The sequence below is a fragment of the Protopterus annectens genome, chromosome 5.part1 (assembly GCF_019279795.1).
Source record: "Protopterus annectens isolate FY-2018-M chromosome 5.part1, PAN1.0, whole genome shotgun sequence".
NCBI lineage: Eukaryota > Metazoa > Chordata > Ceratodontiformes > Protopteridae > Protopterus > Protopterus annectens.
Genome location: NC_056736.1, coordinates 288,113,771 through 288,125,970, shown reverse-complemented (window position 1 = coordinate 288,125,970; position 12,200 = coordinate 288,113,771). Strand labels below are relative to the sequence as shown.

At 40.1% G+C, this 12,200-nt stretch overlaps 1 protein-coding gene across 1 annotated transcript in view; it reads right to left on the bottom strand.

The window, feature by feature from the left end:
• ITSN1 (intersectin 1) overlaps window positions 1-12,200 on the bottom strand; it is a 2,682,533-nt gene that overhangs the window by 202,074 nt on the left and 2,468,259 nt on the right. The window contains exon 29 of the mRNA XM_044072770.1: window positions 9,746-9,844. Coding sequence (XP_043928705.1) covers window positions 9,746-9,844 — 99 coding nt within the window. The remainder of the gene's footprint in view (window positions 1-9,745; window positions 9,845-12,200) is intronic.

Here is a 12,200-nt window from a genome sequence, read left to right as displayed (position 1 = left end):
AGGGAAGGTGTCTGAGGTAGGTGCCATGGATCCAGCAGTATCATGCTGTGCAAGAGGGGGTACCAGTGTTGGTGTGGCCAGTCTGGTGCAATAAGAATTGTCCTTGGTTTGTCCTGTTTGATCTTTAGCAGAATCTTCGAGAGGAGAGGCAGAGGGGGAAAGGCATAAACTGAGAGGCTTTCCCAAATAAAGGACAGGGCATCCACTTTCCAAGCTTGACTGTGGGGAGTCCTTGTGCAGAATTTGTCCAATTGGTAGTTCTGGGGGGGGGGCAAACAGGTCTATCTCTGGAGTCCCCCATTTGTTCCTCAAGAAGTTAAATATCTTTGGTTCCAGTTTCCATTCGTGTGGGTCCATGAGATTTCTGCTTAGGTCGTCTTCCAGTGAATTTAGCTTGCCTGGCAGGAATTAAGCTTATAGGTGCACTTGGTAGCTCAAGGCTGTGCTCCACAGAGCCATGGCTAGTCTGCAGAGAGGGTACGAGTGGGTTCCCCCCTGCTTGTTTATGTATCACATAATTGTGGTGGTGTCCGTCTTTACCAATAATTGTCCTGGAAGGATGTGGTCCTTGAAGGCTGTCATGGAATTCTGTACAGCTAACATTTCTTTTTGGTTGATATACAGGTGCATCTGACTCTGGTTCCATTTGCCCTGAATGCACTGCCCTGCCAAGTGCATCCCTCATGCATAGTCTGATGCATCTGTAGTCAGGGTTTGGGCGGCAGGGGGTAGATTGAAAGGGAGCCCCTTGTTGAGGTGGCAGGCCTCTGCCCACCAAAGGAACTCTGTCTTTATACAAGGAATGATAAGAATCATTGATTCCAGGTCCTGAGAATGTTGACACCATAGGCTTTTTAGATACCATTGAAGTTTCCTCATATGCAGTCTTGCGTATGGAATTTGTAGAATGCAAGAGGCCATGAACCCCAGGGCTTGCAGGATTTTCCTTGCAAACAGCTGGGTCGTTGTGGCCAGTAGTTTGAAGTAGGCTGTCAAACTTGTTTCTCTGGCATGAGGTAAGCCATCTGGGAAGTTGTGTTCAAGCTTGATCCCCGGAATACAATCTGTTGGCAGGGTACTAGATTTCTTTTCATTTATGGCGTACCCCAGCAAAGTTAGAAGTTTCTTTACAAATGCCAGATGTTTTAATAGCATGTCCTGGTTTTCTGCCTGAATCAGACAATCATCCAGGTATGGTATATCTGAATATTTCTCTGCCTGCACAATGCAATGGCTGGAGCTAGACACTTTGTGAATACCCTGGGCACAGTAGATAAGCCAAAGGGAAGTGCAGAGAACTGATAGTGCATGGAGCCTGCTCTGAAGTGTAGGTATTTCCTGCAAGCTTCCCTTACTGGAATGTGCAGGTAAGCTTCTTTTAAGTCTAAGTTTGCCTACCAGGCATTTTTGCCTATTATAAGAAGCAGCTGTTGAAGTGTTTGCATTTTGAATTTTGGGATTACCAAAAAGGTGTTTGGAATAGACAGGTCCAGGATAGGACGCCAGGAGCTGTCTTTTCTGGGTACCAAGAAAAGTCCTGAGTGAAAACCTTCTGCTGGGACAGGTTGAAAAGCCCTGATACTTAGAAGAGAGAGAACCTGCTGTTGAGCCTCTGCCCACTGATTTCGGGGTAGGTCTGGCCAACCGTTTGGGGTTGGTAAGGTGTAGAAGTGGAATCTGTATCCTTGGAAAACTATATTTAAAACCCATTTGTCCTGGGTAATGAGTGCCCCGTTTTTTGCATGCAGGGCGAGCTTTCCTCCTAAGGGAGCAGGCAGTTGAGCAGGGCTTGGAAGGGTTAAGGTTGTCATTGTGACATTTTTCCATAGGGAGTGTCTTACTACTTCTAGCTTTGAAAGTGGAAGCCCCCCACTGCTTAGGCCTGTGTGTAGCCTGAGACTGTAGCCTATGTGGGCTGCTGTTCCTGTGTTTGGACTGAGAAGGCCTGGAAGAGACTGGAAAGGACCAATTCTTAGAAGGCCAATGCCTACTAAATCTGGGAGACTGTACTTGCAAGAAATCTTTAACAGTTGCATAGATTTAGCTTTTTACTCCATCTTTTTAAGGACGACTTCTACTTTGTTGCCAAACAGGCGGTCTTGGTTTAAGGGAACATCCAGTAATTTAGCTTTAACATGATCTGGCAAGTTTTGCTCCTTAAGCCAAGCATGCCTTCTAAGTACAGACTCAGTGACAGCAGCCTTGCAAGATGCTTCTAAAGAGTCAAAACCACATTGCAAAGAATGTTTACTAACTTGTTCAGCAGAGTGCATTAAATCCTGTAATTCTTTATGTTCAGCACAGTCAGGAATCAACATAATTTTCTGTTTAAGTAGTCACATAATATGCTGATGACACTTTAACATATGAAACTGGCAATTCAAGGCCCTAATGGCCAAAGTAACAGAAGTGTATACCTTCTTATCCCATCTGTCCAAGGCCCTGGAATCTCTATCAGAGGGGGTAGGGTTTTTGGCAGCAGTAGCCTTAATACCTTTTGGTCCTTGGGAAATGGTCTCTGGATCCGCAGTAGGATTCTTGAAGAGGAACATGTAAGAGTAAGGTACTCTGTAATACCTGTCAGGTTTTCTGGGTGTTGGAGGTAAAGTGTCTGGGGCCAGGCTATATTCCAAGATGGCATCATCTACAACAGAACAGGAGGGATAGCTAAAGGCCTGTGTTGAGGGAGGAGTAAGAATTCCCTAAGCCTCTTTTTGGAGTCACAGTAATCCTGGCTTTCCCAGCAGAAATGATCCCTAAGAGTGTGCACGGTTTCACCAAAAGAAAAATCTTCTGGAAGGGAAGCAGAGGGAATGGAATCCTCTGCATCAGAATTCTCATAGGTAGATAAGGGCAAATCCTGGTGATCAGAAGAAACAGAAATTTCAGAATCCTGATCAGAAGAATCAAGTCTCTTAGAGGGGGAAGCTTAGCCATTCTAAGCATTTGTTTTTTAGGCATATGGGCCTGACCATGTAGTTTGGATGTTAGTTTTCTAGGTGTGGGTCGAGTTTTAGGCCTTGATGAAGAAGATGGCGTCAGTTTGAAATGCAAGTCTATAGGCCTGAATACACTCTCAGAAGCTGGTGCTTGCACAGCGGCTCCGGACCCATTCAAGGTAGAGACATCTACAGGTTCCATAGTTGAAGAAGCATCTCGTGGCATACCAGACTCCGAATGGGTCTCAGTAGAGGCCTGCGAATCTGAAGTAGTGGGTATCAAAGGCTGAGAAAGCACCTCACTGAGTACTGGTGAACTGGCGACTAGCTTAATGGAAGAGTCGTCTGCAGTTTCGGACCTATGCGGTCTGTCTCTGTCTTTATCTTAAGTTTTTTCGGAATATTGGTAGTCGGGATGGGTTACCAAAGCCATTTCTGGATAGTTAAACCGAGTACCAAAATAATTTGCTGCGAAAATAGACCGACGACGAATAGTTCGTGGGTTGAGTAAGGCACAAAACCGACAGCGAGGGACGTCGTGGTCTGGGCCTAAGCAAGGAATGCAGTATGAATGAAAATCTTTATGAGGTATTTTCTTTCCACATGTAAGACAATTGTTAACTTTTACTGACATTGGTTAAGAGTAAGAAAAAGGTTCCCCAACGGGGTACTTAGTTTTTTTCGAAGACTTTGGTTCTGAAATTCGAAAATGAAAATTTCAGGAGTCGGCCGACCGGGACTTACGAACTGCTTCTGCTTTGGGCACAGCGCGGTAAGAAAGACTGATGTAATGGCGTCGGCTGCATGTTTTATACCCCTGACGACCTGACATCATAGAAGAAGAGACAGCATCCGATGCAGGAATCCAAGACTCTGGTATTTAGGCTGACTGAGGGCTACCTGCAGGCAGATAACCTAAATGTAATGACTGCAACAGTGAAACACGAAGAACATCAGGTATTTTGTAAATACCATGGGTACAACATGTAACTGGGTAAAGAAGGGAATTGGAATTTGTATTCCCCCTTGCTTCAAACTTGAGGTATTGCCTGCCCATTTCAGCTATGAGTATGGGGAGGTTTGTATCCTTCTGATCCAAGGTTACCAAGAAGGTCTGGGGAAGGAGGAGAGCTTGCAGTTAACATTCTGAACTTGGGAACCTTTAAGAAATTTTTTAGCTTTGACATATCTAAGGCATGTCTCCAATGGCCACCTTTTTCTTGGAACCAGACATATTCTTTAACAAAACTCTTTGCCCTCCTCTAGTTGTGGTATTCTTTCTACTGCCTGTTGCCACAAGAGACATTGTGATAACAGTGGAATTAAGTCCCCTTTGCTCTCTGGAAACTGGAGGGATCTCTCAGAATTTTATTTAATTTTTAGTGAAAGCCTGTACACTTAGGCTAAGATTTTCAGTATTCAGTTGTCTTGTGCAAATATTTTCCCACACTTTTGTAAAAAGACTCAGCCAGATTTCCAATATTTGGCTGATGTTGATGTTTTTTACTTTTTTTTGAGGAAGGGCTAGGTTAAAAGAATGGGGGGTTGAGGCGAGGTTTTAGAAAGTGGGAAATGGATAAGCTCTGTTGCCATGTTTTTCCTGAAGTGGGCTCTCCTCCACTTTTGCTATTTTCTTTTGTTCTGCTTCAAGAGAAAGGACTAACTATTGAAGAGATCTACTATAGTAGGGGCATAGCAACTAAACAACTGTTTCACTGGCTGCATAATCTTGTCCTTCTTCCTCAGCTTTTTAAACATTTGTTCTACAGGAGTGTCATAAAGCAACTTCTTAAGTGGTGTTGAACTTTAATGTGCTTTGATAGGGAGGTAGTCCCCTGCCAGTTATGCAGCCTCCATCTCAATAAACCCAAAGCTGCTTTCCTACAGAACACGTCACGAGCATCATAGTCACATTTGATAGAATATTTGCTATCAGCGAGGAAAGGTTGCATCATTCTAGGACTGATTCTTTTATGGCTTTATCTATTTCCTCAGCCTCTTATTTTCCATCAGTGGGAAGCGGGTTCTTGGCTGGAGCTCCAATATACCATTTGGTGACATCTAGGGGCACCATGGCTGGATCACCAATAGGATTTTCATAAAAGCTATTTTTAGGAGACCACAACTCTGTAAAATGGTCTGATTTCTTGGGAGTGTGTATGTGTGTGTCTGTGTGTGTGTGTGTGTGGGGGGAGGGTAGGAGTCTGGCTCCAAAAACAAACTACTAAATGCAGCCACCAAGGTTTTTATCACTGGAGGTACAGCTAAGAGTTTTGAATCAGTTAAGTCCAGGAGGTCCCCACATCTCTTGTGGACATACAGGAACACATTAGACTCCCATGTGAAATGATCCTTCATTCTGTTGAGGGTTCCTCCAAATGAGAAGTCCTTTACTAGGGGTGGTAGATGGTAAGATGTCCTCAATGTCTGATTTATTACTGGGAGGAGAGAACATCTGGTCAGCACAGACCAGTTCATCCATCTTGGAGTTGGAGGAATCTGATTCAACAAGGGGGATGTCTCCCTTCTTTTCATAGGAATAGGTTCCTTTGAAGATGGCTACAAGTTCTTAAAAAAGTGTACATAATCCTAACCAAACTTCATTATGGTTTGAGAAGCAGAAAAGGATGGCTCATACAGTTCATACTGCAACAAGATGGTAGATGGCCACCGCCTTGTGCATGGATTTGGGAATGGCCACGGCAATGTCCCCCCTACATGAGCAGATGCGAATGCACTCAGTCTTATTAGCTGGGATGCCCTCAGGCACCAACACCAACATGATACTTCCCTTACCCTGGGAAATAAGGATACATGTGTCAGAACCAGTTTCCTATGAGGAGAAATCCAGACTAACTGATGACTGGAGGATTTCTGTTAAGGAAGACACACTATTATCCCAGCACATGGCAGCCACAAGAAACCTTGGACCACTCTGCAGATATCAGGGTTAGTGGTTGTGAAAGCACCTAACCATACCCAGGCCTTAATCCTGTGGAGGTATTCCACTTCTAAATGGATACTGCCCTCCTCTCCTATATCTTTCTAATAAGGGCCAAGTCTCTCTCCTTTTTTGTGAAGTGTCTGCAGTAAGCTTGTTCACCAACATGGTAACTTTGGTCAGGGTACACAGCCTTCTTTGGTTTGATGGCATTACAAAGTCTTATTTAATGGGCTTCTGAGTGACACAAGCACAGTGAGTCAGGGTAGAGATGTGCTTACTCTGCAAACACAATAAGCATTGAATATAGAACTCCTTACAGGGATCAGCTACCTAATCAAAATATAACAGAGTTTCCCCAAAAGGGTGCTTATTTGAAAACTCTTGAGGTCAGGCTGAAATGACAGACTAATGAATGTTAGCACAACATGCAATAACCTGCACTCTTAATTTGGCAATAACGAACTACACATGGCACAGCGCAGACATCCCTCATATAGCACTTACATACTGATTGTCCAAGTGGTAGGGCATCAGTCCAGTCAGAAGGTAGAAAAGTGAAAGCTCTGGATTCAGACATCACTTCTTTCTGCAGCAGAATGCACTATAAATTAGTGCTACTGCAACAGCAAACAATACAATGAATGTGTATCAATACTGCAAACTTAAAAATGAATTATAAATTAAACTCATCCAATGGAAAACTAGGTAAAAATAAAAAGTTCACAGGCAATGTCACCAAAGTCTTGGATGGTGCCACTAATGACTTAAAGTACTTTGACATACATATAAAACATACATACTTATCTGAACACAAAACAGCTTTCTGACATTTTTTAAGAATAAAAATATCTGAGATTTAAAGCATGATATCAAGTAATCATGCTAACATTTTCTACAGATATAATTAGATGCATGCTTGCACTGAAAACTATCTTTATCAAGTTCAATGCATGCTACATCAAAATCAAATTTTGCAAAGTCAGAATTTAAAGATTTGAGAGCAGCATGAAGAAATTAATAACTTTTTTCCAAAGTAATGCAGTCATGTAACAAAATAAACATTCAAGCGCCGGAAGCATAAAGGCGTGAAGCAATCCAAGTTGAATCAGTGGCTCAAGTACCTGACAAAGCTGACCATGTACTAACACAATCCTTTAGAAGACAAAAAGCAGCAATGAACATGACTGGCCTGGAGGTGGGCATTAGGCTCACTAAGTTATCACCTGGTGGTAGTCATCAATGCAAGTGTGCAGAAGTGTACAACTGCATGAGAAAAGTATGGGACACTGTGGCGATGCAGATCACGACCCCTCACCCAAAGGAAATGGTTAGACCATTGTAAATAGTGTCACTACCGGGATGCTGGCAAGGGCATAAGGCACCTTCCTGGCTGCTTGAATGATGGTCACTCGGAACAGTCCTTCCTTGATCCTGGGTTAAATTCCAGGTAAGGCAACAAACGGGGCATGTCCAGCTAGGGGAAGACTTACTGGTTGACTGACAAAGCAATAATAAAAAAAACACATTTAAATGAAAAGAAAAGAAACATAATTATTTCACAAATAAGTGCTATAGGTGAACTGGCGAGCCTCCAAATTGCCTGTTGGTGTACATGCATTTGCATCCTGAGATGGGTTCGCATCAAGTCCAAAATTAGTTTTACTGCCTTGTGTCAACAAGGGCTAAAATAAGATCTGGTTCTTCTTCAAACTTGAACTGAATTAGGCAGATTATTAAACAATGAAATAATGAGTAAATGAACTTCTGAATAAAATTATAAGAAAACCATGACTTGAATTTAAGACATCTTATCTAAAGTATACTTCTACAAAATCCCAGAAAAGAACAGAAACAAATATATCAGTTGCAATGTTACTTCACATTAAAACAGTCTGTCTAGTGTTACTACAAGGAAGATGTAGGCTCAGAGAGGATAAAGCTGTTTCATGAAATGAAAGTAAAAGCATGATACTGGAAATCCACTTACATATTGGATAAAATGACACTCTCTCTTTCCATTTGTATGTGTCTACACACACGCACGCACGCATGCACACACACACACACACACACACACACACACACACACACACACACACGCTTTCATACATTCACATATGTACATAAAAAATAAGCAAACACATTGCAGTGCAACAGTAAAACTAAAGCAACATATTGTGATTAAGAAGATGAACATAGCACACTCTTTCTAGGAGGTTTCTTCTTGGATTTATGAACTCAAAAGAGGGACTTTCATATGTGGTTACTAGGCTACTGACCTGAAGGTCTTTATAAGCCTAGCTGTGTGTACCCAATATAATACTAGAGAAAGACAATATAAAGAATCTTGCCTAAACTCAAAATCTTAGTTAGCAATGACTGCCCATATCTAGGAGGGTCACAGGTGAAATCCCCGGTAGGAATTTATGGTTTGCCATCCAGGCTATTAACAGGGTCATAGAGGGGCTTTTTTATTTTTACGTGAATTGGTAGCCTAATCCAGAGAAGTGGAAATCTCTGATAGACACATCTGTCTCTCCAGCAGGTCTTATTTATGTCACAGGCCATGTTAAGGTCCCTGGATTGGGTGACCCTTGTTCCATTTGACTTGCAGATGTGCAGCATTTCCATTAGGTTTGGATCTGAGATCCGAGATTGCTCTGCAGGCCAGGCACAAGTCTCCTCTAAGTAGTCATACACTACTGAGCACATCGACAGTGACTTCAGTCTGTCAATGTATGACGTGCTGGAGACCCTGAATTTTCTTGGTTAGAAATCTCTGAGGTCTCTCAAGTTGCTGCAGGTGCCTAGTAAGGTACACACAAAAGGGAGCATTGTGCTAAATTACTGGCCTGATGAGGGTTGAGTACAGGGATGTTATGACCTCTTATGCTCTTGAGGCAAAGCCTTTGTTAATGAGGTGTGTGATGTAGAAAGCCTTCCTTACAAAGGCATTGCCTCAAGAGACTGGCCGTGATGACTGAATGGGAAACTGTAAATTTCAGCCAGGGATTTCACCTGTGACCCTCCTAGATATGGGCAGTCATTGCTAACTAAGATCTCGAGTTTAAGCACAATCCTTTATATTGGGTTTCTCTAGTACTATATTGGGTACACACGGCTTATAAAGACCTTCGGGTCAATAGCCCAGTAACACGGACTTAATACAACCTCAGGTCAATTCTAGTAAAAAATAAGACAGTAGTGTTAGACATTTTGCAAATTCTGTGTCTTTCTAATTTTGCCCATTTCATCTAGAAAAGTTTTTATTAATCAAACAAAAAAATTCTGCTTTCAAGAAGATATTTTAAATACTTTTAGTATGCCCTCTATCCTGTTTCAATTTCAAAATTTGCCACTTGCCCATTTTCTAGCAACATGTGTGTGTGTGTGTGTGTGTGTGTGTGTGTGTGTGTGTGTGTGTGTGTGTGTGTGTGTGTGTGCGCGCATGTGTTAGCTATCTGGTATTGTTAAGTTAATTTAGAACATATTATTATTTGACCTAAAACAAAGAATTACTACAATAATTTGACCTAAAACTCTATATTGCTACTAGAACAACAACAAAAAAGATGTAAATTTGTGAAGAAAAGCCTACGTTCTAGAATCAAAAATATACTTGGTCATCCAAAAGGTTAAAAGTAATAAATCATCTAATGTTTTATCTGATTCTACTAACTTGTCAAGCTAAGGTATCTCAAGACAACAAGATATTGCACAAAACGATTGCAAAGTCTTTCAAAGAAATGTCTTATTTACTAGTTATACCATGATGGGTGAAAATATGATCAAGAATGAACAAGAGAGCACAAATAATAATAAAAAATAAATAACATATATACTTTTCACATCTGACACTTACATTTTTGATGATTAGGGGATACCGTGTCACTCTTTGCATAGGCTTCAGTAAGAAACTTGAAAGTGGCATCCCTTTACATCGAGGGTCCATGGCCAGTCTCTAAAAGATATAACATTTTAGTCCATGCAGTATAAAAAATGAAAAGTCAGATAAGACATTAACACTGCAAATGAAATTTGCCTTGTACCAACACTGTTATTTCTAAGATCTCTGAAAACACAAAGCATTGTATGCTTATTGTTTAAATAATTACATACTGCATGATAGGCTGGTGAAAGCTGCTGATGTTATTACATTTCTAACAAAAGAAGAATGTGCTGAACAGCTACAGACACATATCTCTGTTTTACAATAAGTATGAGTTGGTGCTATGCAGCACAGCATAACAAAAACTAAACAAGTAAATAAAAATAAAATGATGAAACTGACTTACAAACCCTGAGACCAACTCCGTTGTGCCAAATCATAATACTATCAGTGCCTGTCCTACAAGCAAAGACAGGTTTGGGATTTATCAGAGTGGAGGTAGGTACAAATCCACTGGTAGCTTAAGATGATGATATAGGTTTTAGATGGTTTCTAATACAATACAAACAAACATTTCTAGAGCAAGTGGACAAAACTGAAACTGACCTGAAGTAGTATTCAAATTAACTAAATGGCCAGGACACTTGAAAAAATCCCCTACTATTTCTGATTAGTGACATACTGGCCCTTCGTTTTATCAGAATGAGCAGTCTTCAGATTGGAGGCTATCTCTAAGTTTATAGATACAGCATTGTTTAAAATAGTAAAAGGAATGTTATCTTTTGTACAGGATTCTTTTGATTTTTTTGGAGAAAGTAAAAAATGTGGAGGTTAAAGAAAATTATATTTTGGTCACAATAGATGTGCAGTCTTTATATACAGTTAAACCTCACGATACAGGCATGGAGTGGGTAGCCTATATGTTAAACAGAAGCAAGCAATACACAGTGGAAGAAACATTACATTTTCAATAATATTTTTTTTTCTTTTGAGGGTGATTTTTTTTTTTGATAAAAGAGGGGTGTAGTGATGGGTGCATGAATGGCCCCAAATTATGCCAATTTAGTTATGGCTTTTTAGGAAATGCAAGTTTTAACCACACTTTTGGAATATAACAGTATTAGTGTTTATTTTCATTTTATTAATGATATATTTTTTAACTTGGAAACAAAGTGAATAAAAATTAGTAGATTTTATAGCAAACATTAATCTTAGTACATCTTTTTTAAAATGTACTACTTATAAGAATAATTTTAAAATAAGTTTCTTGATTCTAGATGTATCCAAAAAAAGAGTGATCTGGTGCATTATTTAATATGGTCAATTTTAAAAAATGCTGCTAGTAATGCTACTTTGGACCCTAAATATCTGAAATATAATATAGTAAGAGGGCAGCTGATTAGGTAATAACATATTTCCCCAGTCTTTCGTGCTCTTGCCTTTTACAAGCTTCATAATGCAAAATGACTGTTGTGACCCTTTTATATAAAACTAAAAATATATTCTACTTACCTATTTAAGTTATTGAGTCTGAGGGAGGTACAATGTCTTCTAACTGCCCTCAAGTATTTCATTTGGAATAAATATAAAGCTCAGCCTAAACCACCTCATAATGTAGGACTCATTCTGGGACCCACAGCCCTCCCATGTTTTTTCCCAATACTCAGTACTTTTTCCATGGTATGTAGGTGTGGCATTTTTCCATATATTCATTTCTAGATTCATAGATTTGCAAGGGTCAGTCAGTCCATGGACAATAATCACTCTGCAAAATCCAGTCAAAACAAGTCAAGGCTCAAGATTAATTTATAAACCATGATGTGCAAAAGCATAAGTAAAACCTTCTAAATAGGTAAAACAACTTGCTGATTAAGCACTTTCATCAGGATCAAATACTACAACATAGTCATCAATTTAAAAACCCCTCCAAAACATCAGGTGATCAAATCAACCAATGAAAAAACTTACAAAGTTAAAATCCAGTCCTGTTGTTGGATTCTACTGTGTCTTTTCTGGTGTCATTTTATTTTACACAGTTAAAATCCTGTCATCCTTAAAAATCTTAACTTCCAGCTCATTACAATGTGCAACACCATAAAGTGTGCAAACATATTACACCATCAAATCATATACAAAAATGTTCACACATTGTAAGACAGTAATCTTAAAAGTATGCCATTAAGCCCTGGAAACACTGTAGCATTGAGTCTCAGTTGCCATATGGTTTCCTGCTGTTCAATTAAATCACCCCATGCACCTCCTATTGGGTTTTTAATCACTGTGTTGATATGAAAAAAACAAAATTATAGTCTAATGTGTTTATATAAAGCATTCTCCATTTTTGTATTCTTGATGTCCAAGCCATGCTCACAAATTCTGTTCCTTAGTCTTTGTTGGGTTTTCCCAACATAAAAAGCAGCACATGTTT